The 15658-nt window shown below is 47.5% G+C and overlaps 1 protein-coding gene across 1 annotated transcript; it reads left to right on the top strand.

Annotated features, from left to right (window-relative positions):
• Window positions 1-2388: 2388 nt before the first annotated feature.
• Window positions 2389-9649, top strand: LOC123368152 (killer cell lectin-like receptor subfamily F member 1). Its single transcript, XM_045012707.1, has 6 exons — window positions 2389-2497; window positions 3802-3897; window positions 4737-4880; window positions 6444-6595; window positions 6703-6809; window positions 9080-9649. The coding sequence occupies exons 1-6, from the start codon at window positions 2428-2430 to the stop codon at window positions 9207-9209; spliced, it is 699 nt and encodes a 232-aa protein (XP_044868642.1). The 5' UTR covers window positions 2389-2427; the 3' UTR covers window positions 9210-9649.
• The last annotated feature ends 6009 nt before the right edge of the window (window positions 9650-15658 follow it).

Here is a 15658-nt window from a genome sequence, read left to right as displayed (position 1 = left end):
CGATATATATAGGGACAGTCCCGATTTTGGGGTCTTTTGCTTATATAGGCTCCTATTGCTCCCCGCCCCTGTCCAGATTTTTCACACTTGCTGTCTGTCACCTACTCTCAGGTAGAGTCCACACCACCTGATAGGAACACCTACCCCGACCCTCTCTCTCCTTTTCACTAGGTTTTAGCCCCTTACCCCCTGCTTAGCAAGTGAAGTTCAGTTGAGGGTAACCTCCTCAATTAGGGCAGGCTAAACACAGTTCCGCTGCTTTTTGCTCAAGCAATAAGGACAACAATATAATCATTTCCCCAGCATTCAATACTAAAGTGATTTGTAACCCAACACCAGCCAAAATGGATCACTTTGGCAACACAGCTCTGTCTTCTGGATACCTAGGCAGAGTAGGTGTGTTCATGTAAATACAGTCTGCTCCTGAAGTCTTTTCCCCTCCCTAGGTCATCACTAGCAGTCAGGGGAGAGCTCATTCAGACCCTGTTACGTATAAATTGGAACCCTTCAGTCCCTAAAGAGAGTGGATGTTACGTGTTCTGGAGACCTGTCTCATGGGGAGGAAGCTGCCTCATGATCCCTGCAGATTCAGAATGACATTTTCCAAAGGTTTGAGCTTTTAATTCAGGTCTTGGAGAAACAGGCATAAGGGGAAAGTACAAGGTGAGCATCAAGACTACAAAGTGTGACTGGAGTGCAAGTCATCTGCTTTGGCTCAACATGGTGCCTGTGGGGAAGGGCAGGGAGGAGGGGGGCCCCACAGTGGCATTTTTAAGGAGTTCCCCAGTTTCAGTTGTTCTACTGAGCTTCAGATTGTACCTGTTACTGCCCACCCCCCAACCAGTTGCTATGCAATTATTCATTTCACCAGCCATGGTACATGAACCAGCCAGAGACAAAGAGCAGTCACTCAGAACCTGGTCATTGCTGCTGAACACAGCACCAGCAACATCCTCAGAGCTCACTCCTGAGCCAACCCAACCCCAGGCAGGATGAAGAAAGGGAACAGAAACAGGAGGAGAAGACTCACAAGACCCTCACAAAACACACAAAGCTCTGAGTTGCTACAAAGAATTATTTCCCAGGTGTCTGGCTGGTGGGTCTCACCCACATGTTCAGGGTCTAACTGATCATCATATTTGGGGTCAGGAAGGAATTTTCCACCTGATCAGATTGGCAGAGACCTGGGGAGGGGGAAGGGATTTCACCTTCCTCTTTAACATGAGGCAGGGGTCATGTGCTGGTTTGAACTAGAGTAAATGGCAGATTTTCTGTAACTTGAAGTCTTTAAATCATGATTTGAGGACATCAGTAACTCAGTCAGAGGTTATGGGCCTATTGCAGGAGTGGGTGGGTGGGTGAGGTTCTGTGGCCTGTGATGTGCAAGAGGTCAGACTAGATGGTCACGATGGTCCCATCTAGCTTTAAAGTCTGAGACCCAGAAATGGAGCAAAGTCCAATTGAACGCCCAAGCAGGAGCCACATATATGGGCCACTGGGATAATCCAGCGTGTATATCCCTGTTTGGAGTTTCCTGGAGCCATATACAAGTATATACACCCACCCACTTTGACATACCTGTTGGACAACAGCCATATCCATATGCAGGATGTGACAGGGAACATGTGGCATATGAACAAGGACATTGCTGGGATCAATCTCCCACCTCTGCTGCTGTCACTTGCATAGAGAAGTCCAGGAGGGTCTGTCCCAGGACAGGGAATCAGTGGCATAGGTGTCCATATCACAAAGGTGCAGGTATAACCCTGAGAGTGTATGTTCCCAGTGCATAGGGCCCAATCCCCCCCACCCACCCTCCACCACCAGTGGCCATAACTGCAGTTTGGGATTTCATATCCTCTGTTGCAGTCAGACTGGGGATGACTCAGAAAATTCCAACCCTTATGCATATTTCACCCCTGCCTGGAGAGAACATCCGTTCTGATTGGCTGCCTTCCCCACAATTCAACTCAGGCTCTTGTATTGTGCCTGATCCACTTCTTGCTGTGACTCTAGGGGAAGGTCAGAGATATGCACAGTAGGAACAAAATGACATATTTATGAAATCATCTTTTGGGCCCCAATTCAGCAAAGAACTCAAGCACATGTAAACTAACACATCCCTTTTCAGCAAAACTCTTCAGTACATCCTTCATTTTAAGCAGATGAATAATCCTGTGGAGATTCAATGAGACTATTCACATGCTTGCTAGTGTGAACTCAGCCTGAGGAGTCTTGAATGACTGTGCCTGGTAGGAGGCACCTATGATCCCGAAGCAAGGCAGTAGTCACAAGGAAATGATCATAGCCAATCTGCTATGTAGTTTCCCCCAGAAGTTCTCAAGAGACCTGCCCCTGCTCCCTTCCTGTACGTACTTGCTGTTGGTAGTTGCCTGGCGGTAAAGCTTATGCTCTAGGGACCTTGAGATGGAGGATGAGGCTGGTTGTGGTTACAGAACCCCACAATTCAAAGAAAGGAAACGAAGCTCCTACACAGGTAGGATTAAGACTCCTGTGTGTTTGATATAAAATACAGATATGGAGTTTATTTCCTGTGCTATCTGTCTCTCTCCTCTCTTATCTTTCTCTGCACAGAATCAGACTTTCCACTCTGGGTAGGAGATAAAAGGAGGGTTGGGGGAGAATGTGGCTCTAGCTTAATAAAAAATTTGTTTAGTGTTGCTAGATGCTGATGCAGTAGAAGCCACAGGTGAGGCACTCTGCTGTCTGAGTCTGATCTCATCAGCATAATCCAGGAGTAATTTCACTGAAACCAGTCTAGATACACTGGTGCAAGTGAGATCACTGTCAGGTGTCAAATCTCAAGCTGCTGAATATGAAATTCAAAGGGAAATATAGATCCTAGTGGAAATAGCTTTGTTGTTTTTTTAAATAGACTTCTAGGGGACAAGTTCAATTTCAAGTGTAAACAATACATTTCTGTGCAGACCAGTATTATCTAGACTATTCGTGGTGTTTGCTTCTATACCTTAGATCTGTATAAAGATGAGAGAGAAGACATAGGCTCAGATTCTCAAAGGTACCTAGGTATCTAACTCCAACTGAAAGCAATTGGAGATAGGCACCTAAATACATTTGGAGATCTGGGCCATACAGCCTAATAAGGGCCTGATCCTCAGCTGATATAAATCAATGTGGCTTCAATGTCAGCTCCACTAACTTACACCAGCTGAAGATCTGGCATAGTGAATTAATCCTCACAACACTCCCGGGAAGCAGAAAATATTAAATGATTTGCCCAAGGTCACACAGAAAGCCTGTGGCAGCGACATGAATAGAATTCCCATCTCCTAAATCCCTGCCCAACATATTAGCTATGAGATCATCCTTCTTCTCCCATCAGTTATTCCCTAACTTTTTTCTCAAAGTTGTATGTGATCTTGAACTTCCACCTTGCCAGTTCATCAGAGTTGGGAAGAAAAGTGCTAGTCTTCTCACTCTGCAAAAGAACATAGTTTCTTACAAGACAGTACCATACTTCCAGTGGACCTGGGCAGAAAGGCACATAATTTAACATCTTTGAAGAACGGAACCCCAACCCCCAATCTGCTTGTCGCTTAACAAAAAATGTACTGTCTTCTCTGAACGGCAGCACCTCTAACAATGTATCAGGGTCCAAAGGGGACCTTTTAGCCTGGTTTGTAGACACCTTTTTACCTATGGACACCTCTCACCTCTATTCTGATCTAAACTACCCAGCTACTGACACTTATTGGAACAGAGCTAATGTACAGCAGCTTCTCTCTGCTGAAACCAAACTCTTTCATTTCTTATTGCCAGGTACCTGCTCTCAGCAGCCAGGCTGGTGCATTGTTGCTCTAATTCTAGGGACTAAGACACTGCTGCAGGCAGTTGCAATCGCCTTAGCTCTGCAAGGTGAGTGACACTGCTCAAATGCCTTAGTAGTCAGTAAGTGTTAGTTCTGTACTGTATTTCCATTGCCATTTCAGTTTTGTGATGGGAAATTTCAAATGACTGATTAATCTGATATCACTTTGATCTGAGGTTGAGAAGGGTGAAGGGCAATTCGTTCTATGGGCCTGATTCTCCTCGCCCATACCTTGCTGTATATCAGGAGTAACTCCAGTGAAGTCAGTGGAGTTTCACGGGTGTAGTAAGAAGAATCAGATTATCAATATCTAGTTTTTCCCCAGTGACCATACTCGCCATAATGAAATGGTGCAGAGCTAGCCTGTCCCTTCTGGGCCTTATCTACCAAGATTTTATCTGTTTACTTATAAGAACATAGGACTGGGCGCAGAGCCGGTTCTACCATTTTTGCTGCCACAAGCAAAAAAAACCAACAAACTGCTCAAACTGCTGCCCCTCACCATGTGCTGTCCCAGGCACGTGCTTCCTCCGCTGGTGCCTGGAGCCAGCCCTGACTGGGCAGGACCTCCTGGGTCATTGAGTCCAGTCCCCTTGCTATCATTGGCAATGCACGCTCCCATTACAGTAGTACACAAGTGCCTCACCAACAGTAATGAATCAAACCTCACCCCCACCTGTCAGGTAAGGGAAGTATCATTACCCCTATTTTACAGACAGAGAATATAAATGCCTCATCTAAAGTCACAATGGAAGGCTGAGGGAGAGCTGGGAACCTAGATCTCTTATGCCCTAGCCCAGTGCCTTAGCTGCAAACCATATTTCCCCTCATTTTATGTAACTGAAGTCCATATTAACCATCAATTTCTCTCCTTTTTGTGTGAAAGCCTTGAGGGAGTGTTGTGAAAAGGCTGTGAAGACAGAGGCATCACTAAGGCACAACACAAACCACACTTCAGTGGAAGATACCCATGGAGCTCACTCCTTGGTACTGAGCAGACTGAAAGAGAATCTGTGTGGAAATAAACAGGGTGAGGAGATAAATTATTTCTGCACGGAGATGTTTGTTTGTCATATCTCAGGGTTCCATCATGCTCCAGTTGAAGTCAACAGCAAGACTCCCTTTGATTTTAGTGGGAGCAGGGGCAGGCAACGTAGCAGAAGGTTGCTCACTATGCAGCCCCAGGGAGCAGTGTAACCCTAATATTCAGCCTATAGGCTATGGACACATCCACATTGTAAATTAAGGAAGAGCACAAAACTGATCAAATGCAGGTTTCTACTGGTGGTGAACCCAAACAAGCAGTAATTTCTATGAACATGGCAAGGAAAAGTCCTTTATGTGCATATATTATAGTGGTGTGCATTTATTTTTATTTTAAAAGGGTAAATGGTACCTAAATATGATGCAGTTCTCAAACGCCTGGAAAAGCTGCCAGTCTAGTGTGGGCCTTGGTGTTCCAGAGGCTGAATGCCTCTGATCTGTCAAGTATGTAGCTTTGTAGAGACATACCAGTGAAAGGCAATACAATACTAAGTGGTTTTTTTGCAGGTATAATCAGACCCACAAAAACTGTGCCTGCATTTTTTTGGTCCCATAGTCAGTTGAGCCTACAAATCCAAACAAAAATGTAATTGCAGCTCAGTTATTTAGTCCTCTAAATTGTTGGATTTGCCACTGTAGTTGTGGGTGCAAAAAACAGGTGCATTTTTTCTGGGCACTACAAAAATGGAAAATTGTCCTTTAATACCAAGGTATAAGGCATGTCCAAAGTATAAGGCAAGTTTCATGCAAGGATCTCAAAGGGCTTAACAAATATTACCTAAGCTTCACAACACCTCTGCAAGACAGCAAAATGTTATAATAATTTTACAGATGGGTAAAATGAGGTGTAGATCAATAGGCTCAAATTTCAAGACTCTCCACTAATTTTGGGTGCCCAACTGAAGACATTGTAGACCTGAATTTAAGAGGTTCTAAGTACCCACAACTCCAGCTGAAGTGAATGTGTGCTGTGGATACTCAGCACCTCTGAACAGGGCCGGCTCCAGACCCCAGCGCGCCAAGCGCGCGCTTGGGGCGGCATGCCGCGGAGGGCGCTTTGCCTGTCGCCGGGAGGGTGGCAGGCGGCTCTCATGGACCTCCCGCAGGCATGCCTGCGGAGGGTCCGCTGGTCTGCGGCTCCGGTGGAGCATCTGCAGGCACGTCTGCAGGAGGTCCACCGGAGCCACGGGACTGGCAATCGGTAGAGCGCCTCCCGGCGGCGTGCCGCCGTGCTTGGGGTGGCACACTTACTAGAGCCGCCCCTGCCTCTGAAAAGCAGCTCCTAAAAGCCTCTGGCTGGGCATCCACATTTTTGAAGTGGTGGGCCTATGTGACTTCCCCAAGGTTATAGAAGTTACTAGCAGAGTTCAGATCAGCATCGAGCTATCCTGATGCTCAGTTTCCTTTCTTAACTACAGAACAGCAAAGCTTTGTATTGCATTTGTGTGAAAAGCCTATAATATTGAGAATTTTCACAGATATAAACTTTAAAAAATGTATTGATGTAAAGAATAGTAAAAGGACCAAAAATACATTAATTCCCTTGCAGGAACAGAGTGCGAGCTCTGCCCCCCTGAGTGGCTGCTGCACAGAGGAAGGTGTTACTACTTCTCAGAGGAGAAGAAAATCTGGGAGGCCAGCAAAGAATATTGTGCAGCCAGGAAATCCAGCCTCCTGATTTTTGAAAGTGAGGCAGAAATGGTGAGTACTGAAGCATCGCCCTATTCTTCAAAGAGGAGCAAAACAGACACTACACTCCTGGATTTCAGCAAGAGACTTGCACATTCAGGTTATCATCTCACCCACAGGGATTTTTCAGTACCCAATATGAAGATGCTAGTTTTCGCTGGATTGGATTAAATTTCAAAGAAGGAGGATGGGCGTGGCTTGATGACCCCAAATTACAAGGATACAGGTCAGTGTTGTTTTTCTTCTTGAAGTTGAAATTAGTTATGAAGCAATTAGTTTGCCCAGCCCCAGTGCACAATTTGCTGCTCTCATTGCATCATTCCCTTTACCCAGCTACCTAAGAAGGCTCTTGAGTGCTGAGACAGGCTGAACTTCATATATGTTTGCTTGAAAAGTACCAAAATCCTACAGAGTTGATACTCACTTTTCCTTGGTCACGTTGTGTATCCCAGGTAGAAAGAGCACTACATGCCCTCCATTAGCATTTTGATATATCCTTTTCGGTCAGTATTAGCCTCTGATTCAAACTAAACCCTACCGATTTTTCCCACTCCACATAGCTGCCTCCCTCAGATTTCCTCTCACTCTAACACTCACTTTCCCATCCCCCCACTTACACTTACCCCATTTACTGTCTGCCACTGACCAGCATCCTTCTAACTCTTTCCTCATGACTGCAACACTTGCCCCCACTCACGGTATTGCCAACCCCAAATGTTCAAAAATCATGAGTCAGGCTCACCAAATATCATGAGATTGGCTTTAAAATCATGAGATTGTGTAAAAATAATAGATGCGGTGTACTTTTTATTTGCTTTCTGCTTTTTGAGCCTGCAGGGTGCACTAGAGTCACATTTTGAAGCTTCCTCCACAGCTTTCCTTTACCATTACCCCTACCATTTTCTGCGTCTTTCCTGTACTCAGTTTCACAGTTCACATACCGAATTACAATCACACTCACCCACTGTCTCTGTTCTCTTCTTCTCTGTAAAGCATTTATCAGTAAAACATTAGATCTCTCTCTCACTCTTCCTCTTTTCTGTAAAATCTGTTCATGCTTTATTTGAAGGATGTGGTATAACTGTATGTATTGAACTGCAGCTAACATAACAAAATGGTGAGCAGGCATGACAGGATTATAGGAAATTGTACAAGCTGCATCCTGGGTTACAGCAGCTCAGGCAAACTTCTGGTGCTCTAGTAGGAGCAAGGGTTGGTTTGTGGGCAGAGATATCACTTGTGTGTGTGACAGGAAAGCAGAAGAAGCCTTAATACTGGTGGTGGGAAATATTCCTGGTCTTGCTGAGAGCAAATGGAGATTTTCAAGGGGCACTGTTGTATCTTAAACTCTGTTTTGACTCACCTTTGCTAAAGGAATCCTAAGCACTTAACTTGCTCCAAGCAGTGTCTTTGTGATTTGCTCACTCTGGCTGAAACTTCCATGTTTCCTCTGCAAGCTGGCAGCAGCTTCATTCCAGCCTGAAGAAATGAAAATGTCAATGTTTGATCAAAATATGCTGGTTGTGGGGCGGGTACGGGTGTGGGGGGAGGTAAGTGGGATTCTGTCAGTAGGCATCCATCAAGCCTTGGTTGCTACTACTTTAGGGCCAGACTCTGATGCCCTTTCTTGTATAATATTACATAGCACCTTACTCCACAAGTAGCCCCACTGAAATCAATGGGGATACCTGGGGAGCAGGTTACTATTCGGAATCTGACCCTCAGAGAGACACCAGCATATTCTTTTATTGGAGGGGGGCCATCAGACAATAGATTCCTGATGCTCCTCTCACACTGATGTAAATCACTACACTGAAGTCAGTGTAGTGTAAAACCAGTGTGAAAGGAAAATCAGGTCCATACCATGGCTCAGGCTCCTTGATTGTTTCTTATGCTTGTGTATTTTGGGTGAATGGAGACTGGGCTCACCCCTTCATGTCCATCTCATGGAAATGTTACTAACATATAGACCTTGAGATCCCTACAGCAGAAGTATTGACCCTACCTTCCCCACAATGAAAGTTCAGTATTTCCAGTCTCTGGGGTGTGTTTTACCTAATGGGTTTGGAATTAGTGGTTTGACATAGTTCTAGCTAATTCTCCTATTCCTAATGTTATCTGTAGAAAGTAGGACTCCTGCATATTTTCTGCAGGGCATTTGGGGTCGTTGGTTACTATTTGCATCCCTGGTATCCATTTAAATATCAGGAGATGTGCTCTAACTGTATCAAAACACTAAATGAAAACCTGTCTCAAAAACTTACTACTTCCTTCAACCAGCTTAAAAGTTAGGTAGAGATAGTCCAAAATCGGAACTGTATCCAAACAAACCTGAGCTTTGATGGTTTGGAGAAAATGGAAACGATATCTGAAAATTCCTGATTTAGGGTTTGGTCTTGTAAATCCAAAAGCATAATGGGGCCTCCTTGTCCCCATTTTGGAAGTTGCAAAGAATTTTGGAAGTTATTAGCTCAACTTTGAGATTTCCCCCCCCAGTTTTACCATGAAAGACAGAAAAGGTGGAGGGGGCTGTGCTGCTTTCAAGAAGCAGGCGATTCATGCGGACAGCTGTCATTCATCATACAAGTGGATCTGTAAGAAAAAGGCAACTCTGCTGGATTTCTGAAACACCGCAAGAGGACTGGCTGCATATGCAAGCCTTGTCACACTACATATTAAAATGGATTGCTTCCCAATAGAGGGCACTTGCAACATTCTGTACTCCAAAGCAACATCCTAGCACCCCATATTCACCATGGTGTTATAATTATATGTTTTGCACAAAGTATGCCTTGTAAGGTGTCATTTTAAAAGTCTTGATGTGTTGAACATTTATATCCTGTTGGGTTGTATGTGCTGTTGTTGGTGGCATCAGGCATCTGTATTAGACCTGAATGAACCAAAGTTATTTTGTGTTAACCTAAAGGGCCCCATGTTAAACTGTAATCGACCTCACAAGCCAGTAACTGAGAATGGAATGTGTGGCAACTAGTTATCAGTGCAACACTGATACCAGGAGGCAATTATAAAGCCTGCTTGCACCTGGCCTGAAGGGAGTGAAACAAAATAACCGGTCAAGAAAAAGTTACTAACAAGATAATATGTTTGCTGCCAAGTATGATTTAACCTGCTTAGTGTAATTGCTACTTGCTGTATGGGAACGTAAGGGGGGGGGGAAGGGGGGGTAGGTAGTGGGGGGTAATAGAGATGCTTAGCTAAAATCATGTATAAGAAAGGAAACACAGCTTGTATCTGTGTGCTTGATTTGAGACTTGTCTGCCTCCAAGCACCGAGCTTTGAGATCTCAAATAAACTTTGTTTGCTTCTCCACCTTGATGTGTTTATTGGAGTGAAGCACACCGGGCAACGAACCACTGTTGCTGCTGCCTCGGGCCTCTGTGCTGGCAACAGTTTTGGCGTCCCTGGGTGGGCTTGAGGCTAAAATCTAGCCTTGCCCGGACCCCTCCTGGAGGTCAACGGATTGTGGCGACGACCGACGCCCAGCGTGCACCGGTGACTTCATCGGGGGCCTCGGCGGAGACATAGTGTGATCGACCCCGGAGGGCACTACGGTGCAACGCGCTCAGATAGTGGAGAAGCAGCTGCGGGCGACGGTGGGGAACCGGTCTCGTGGATAAGGTAGGAACAGTCCAGTGCTGTTAACCTTTTGTTTGCCTGTTAAGACCTGGGGACGCCCAGTGTCCTCCCATAGGTATGGGGCAGGGACAGAGTACAGGCAGGGCATGGTGTACACCCTTAGAATGCATTCTGATGAATTGGAAAGTATTTGGAAAAGATCCATTGACTAAAAGTAAACTGAAAAGATTCTGTACAGTAGACTGGCCTCAGTACCAGCTAGAGGGCCAGGAAAGGTGGCCACCGGAGGGATCACTTAATTACAACACGATCCTTCAATTAGGTTTGTTTTGTCAGCGAATGAATAAATGGAATGAACTTATGTATGTACAGTTGTTTATGTTGTTAAGAGATAGGTCAGATCTGTTGCAAGAGTGTAATTTGACTCCGACAGGCTCGGTAGTCACTGCTGTTAGTTCCCCGAACCCTCCCCTGGTTGTAATGGCAGAGTCAGTGTCCCCTTCGGCTCCTACACCCCCACCATATAAAGACCAGGTGCCTCGGGTCCCAGAGATTGCCCCTTCAGTGGGACTTTAGCCGTTGATTACTGAGACCGTGGTGGCCCACCCGGGAGCGGACGGGCGCCAGGCCACTACTATGCTAGTCTACTCGCATGTGCCTTTCAACCCAGTGGACCTAGCAGCCTTTAAGGCACAGGCAGGAGAATTCTCCACGAACCCCAGCAAGTTCATTTCGGTTTTTGAGGGATGTTTTGCCAGCCATAAGCCTGACTGGGATGACTGTAATATCCTTATGAGGACCCTGTTGTCTGAAGTGGAGAGGAATCAGGTTATAGCTAAGGCAAGGGAAGAAGCACAACTGAGGCATAATCGGGATCCGGCTAATATTGCCACTCCTGCCAATATGGTCCCCCTAGCAGATCCTGGGTGGAATCCTAATAATCACAGGGATCGGACCCACCTCACCGTGTACAAGGAGCTGCTCTTGCTTGGACTCCGACGCTCAGCTGTTCGCCATAACAATTGGGCCAAACCTTACGAGCTCATACAGGAGCCTAAGGAAAGTCCGGTCGCTTTTCTGCAGTGCATCCAGGATGCCATTCGACAAAACACTAACGCAGACCCTGATGCTGAGGCAACTGAGGCAATTATAAAGGGTATCTTTACCAGCCGTGCAGCCCCTGATATTAAAAAGAAATTACAGAAAAAGGAGGATTTAATGGGCATGTCTGTGGCACAGATTTTGGAAATTGCAAACAAGGTTTACAGCCTCAGGGAGGGAGAGAAGGAAAAGAGGCAAGTGAAGATGATGGTTGCAGCAGTACAGGCTGGTGACAAGAGAAAGTTTCAGGAAGGAGGTGGAAGGGGCCGGGGAATGAGAGGCTGTGGACGTGGGCACCCTGGCTCACAGGAAAGGCATTTGGGTCGCAACCAGTGTGCCATATGCCGAAAGGAGGGACACTGGAAAAATGAGTGCTCCGAGAGGGAAGATACCCCTATGATGGCAGCAGAGAATCAAGACTAGGGGTGTCAGGGGAGACGGACTATCCTGCCTCCGGAACCCCGAGTAAAAATGCGGGTGGGAAATAGACTTTTTAATAGACTCTGGAGCAGCTCGAACCGCTGTAAATCAACCCCTTCAGCTGCCTGTGGCAGATTCCCTCACTGTGGTCGGCGCCACGGGAAAAGGAACCAAGTGTGCAGTGTATGCCCCAGCAGAATGTGCTTTGGGAGACAGAACTCTCTCCCACAAGCTGGTTTACCTCCCTGACTGCCCAATGCCTCTACTGGGACGGGATCTGCTTTGTCGCTTAGGTGCCACCCTGCATTTCACCCAAGATGAAATCACCCTCACCCTGCCCCCAGAGAATGCCTGGATAATGACTCTTGCAGTTGAGCCCTCAGCCATGCAAGCCCCAGAGTGGAGCCAGTGGGAGGACCAGGTTTTTCCTCTAGTATGGGCATCGGGGGTCCCAGGAAAGGCAGCACATCACACCCCCATTAAGGTTCAGCTCCTGCCAGGAAAAGGTCCGGTGCGGATCAAGCAGTATCCGATCAAGAGGGAGGCCAGAGAAGGGCTGCAGGAAACTATAAATCAGTTTCTGAAGTACGGGGTACTGCGAGAATGCCAGTCAGCCTGGAACACCCCCATCTTGCCTGTTCAAAAGCCCAATGGCACCTATTGGCTGGTTCAGGACCTGAGGGCGGTCAATGAACGGGTTAAGACTCTGCACCCCCTTGTTCCAAACCTGTATACACTGTTGGCATCTATAGGGGGGCAGTACACCCACTTTTCGGTCCTAGACCTGAAAGATGCTTTCTTCACAATTCCGGTCGACACACAATCTCAGGAGATTTTCTCCTTCGAGTGGGAAGATGAGAAAAGGGTTAAAAAGCAGCTTTGCTGGACTCTGTTGGCTCAGGGGTTTAAAAACTCCCCTACGCTTTTCGGCCAGGCGCTGGCCAAAGACCTGGAGGAGTGGAATACTCCGGACGGGATCCTCCTCCTGCAGTATGTAGATGACTTGCTAGTTGCTGCTGTGGGATTAACCCCTTGCCTCCAAGCCACTGTGAGCCTCCTGAACTTTGTTGGGCTCCGAGGATACCGGGTAGCTCGGAGCAAGGCTCAGATTGCCCTCTCAGAAGTACAGTACTTAGGATTTCACATAAGACAGGGGGAGAGACAGCTCTCAAACGAAAGGAAGGAAGCTATCTGTCAAATTCCTGTCCCAAGCAATCGTAAACGGCTCAGGGCTTTTCTGGGCATGGCAGGCTTTTGCAGAATATGGATCCCAGAATTCGGACTGTGGGCTAAGCCCTTGTATGAATGTGTTAAGGGAACGGATCACGACCCCTTTCACTGGTCCTCAGAAGCCGACAAGGCATTTAAAGTGTTAAAGAGAAAACTAATGGAAGCCCCAGCCCTCGGTCTGCCAGACATCTTTAAGCCGTTTCAACTGTATGTGCATGAAAGAAAGGGAATAGCTCTGGGAGTGCTTACTCAGTTACTGGGCACCTGGAAACGTCCTGTGGCATATTTCTCTAAACAGCTGGATCAAGTTGCCAAGGGGTGGCCAGCATGTTTGCGGGCGGTCGCGGCAACTGCCCTGGTGCTTGGGGAAGCAGAGAAGCTAACTTTGTGGGGGACTGTGCAGGTGTATACCCTTCACATGGTTCAAGCCCTGCTGGACACTAAGGGTGGTCTCTGGCTCACGCAGGCTCGGGTAGCTCGGTACCAGGCTAAACTCCTAGAAAATCCTGAAGTTACCCTGCAGACCTGCCCCTCCCTTAACCCAGCCACTATGTTGCCAGAAACAGAGGAGCAGGAACACGACTGTTTAGAAATCATAGATGCCCAATACTCCAGCCGTCTGGACTTAAAAGATCAACCACTCCCCAATGCAGACTATGAGTGGTACACTGATGGCAGCAGCTTCATTACAGATGGGCAAAGAAGGGCGGGCTATGCTGTTGTAACTCTCCACGAAACTGTGGAAGCGGAGGGTTTGCCTGCCGGAACGTCAGCCCAGCTGGCTGAATTGGTAGCTTTAACCCGTGCACTCGAACTGTTAAAAGGAAAAAGAGTGAACATTTTTACTGATTCCAGATATGCCTTTGGAGTGCTACACGCTCATGCAGGTCTCTGGAAGCAAAGAGGAATGCTTACAGCTGAAGGTTCTCCGGTCAAGCATGGGACACAAATCCTCCGGCTTCTGGAAGCGGTACAGCTCCCCTTGGAGGTAGCAGTTGTACACTGCAAGGCTCATCAAAGAGAAGACCAGGACGTGGCCAAGGGCAACGCCAGGGCCGACAGGGAAGCCAAGCAAGCTGCCACCCTGGAACCATTGGAAGCTGGGGAGGCCCATGTGCATGCCCTCATCCCATCAGTGGGTGAGCTCCCAGCCCCTCAGTACTCTCGCGAAGAAAGGAATCTAGCTGACTCCCTTGGGCTCCAGGAAAAGGAGGGATGGCTCCACTCCACGGAAGGAAAAATCCTCCTACCTAAAAGCCTAATGCGGCCAGTACTACAGAAACTACATCAGACCACTCACGCTGGAAGGGAGGCTCTCACCCAGCTTATGAATAAGTATTTTCTAACCTCTGGGTTGAGACCCCTGGCTTCCCAGGTACAGGCTGAGTGTTTAGTCTGTCAAAAGAACAACCCTCGACCAGGAGTGTCAGTGCCGCCAGCCACTCTGGAACCTACCCCAGGGCCAGGATTGGTGTGGCAAATAGACTTCACTGAATTCCCCCAGACCCAAGGGTTCAGATACCTCCTCGTCATGGTGGATCTATTCAGCGGATGGCCTGAAGCCTTCCCATGCCGAAACAACACTGCCAGAACAGTGGCTCTCAAGTTTGTCAAGGAGATCGTTCCTCGCTTCGGACTCCCCCAGTGGATGGAATCTGACAACGGAACACACTTCACATCGCAAGTCATTCAGGGGATTTCGGATGTTCTACAGATCACCTGGAAGCTCCACACTCCATGGCGACCACAGGCCAGTGGAGTGGTGGAACGTACCAATCAGACACTCAAGCGGCATCTCTCAAAGGTCTGCCAAGAGGCTTCTCTTCAGTAGCCTGATGCCTTACCCCTTGTTTTGCTCCGAGTTCGTGCTCTCCCAAAGGGCAGGTTAGGGCTTAGTCCCTTCGATATTATGTTTGGGAGGGCATGGCCTATGAATGGTACACCGGTTCTGTTAGGGGAGTGGGAGGTAGGCTGTAGTTTCTTATCTCAGTACATGTGCTCTCTGTCTGCTGTTCTCTGTTCTCTCCACAGGTATACCAAAGATTTGCAGCCTCTCCCGCTGGATGCCCCTGTCCACTCCATGCAGCCCGGTGACTCCGTTCTCGTTCGTACCTGGAAGGACGAGCCTCTCCAAGAGAAGTGGAAGGGACCCCACACCATCCTGCTGATCTCCCCACAGCAGCAAAGGTCGAGGGATACAAGAACTGGATCCATCACTCTCGTCTCGGTGGACCGTCCAGCCCGCGGAGAAGACTGCCAGTGACAATCTGGGACTTAAATTGTTATTCAGGCGACAGTAAGGCCTGCTGGGAATGCCCTGTGACCCCTTTGGACAGTTACAGCGCACTCCCCGTGAACACTCTGAGCGTTGGCTGTGTTTATTTTCACAGGGCCAGCCTAACCTGTGGGCCTGGTCCCTTTTGTTTGTAATCTGCTTGTTAGTAGTAGTAGTAATTTTGTGGGTATTTGGGGAATTGTAATTGTTAGGCCTTAGGATCACTTGCTCAGTATGGATCCAGGCCTAGGGTTTGCCACAATGTTACTCTTTGCTATGGGAACACTCCCCTCGTTAACTCCCGTTTCTCCCCAGGCATATGCGGGATGGAGGAAAATCCCTAACAAGTTAGGAGCAAATACGTATGAGGACCTGAAGGTTTGCTTTGCCCAAGAGTTTAATCTCTCTAACTGCTGGATATGCTCCCAAATCCCACACCACACAGCTGGGTT

Source organism: Mauremys mutica, chromosome 1 (genome assembly GCF_020497125.1).
Source record: "Mauremys mutica isolate MM-2020 ecotype Southern chromosome 1, ASM2049712v1, whole genome shotgun sequence".
Taxonomy (NCBI): Eukaryota; Metazoa; Chordata; order Testudines; family Geoemydidae; genus Mauremys; species Mauremys mutica.
Note: the sequence above shows the minus strand (reverse complement) of the source record. Positions and strands in the feature narration are given on the sequence as shown.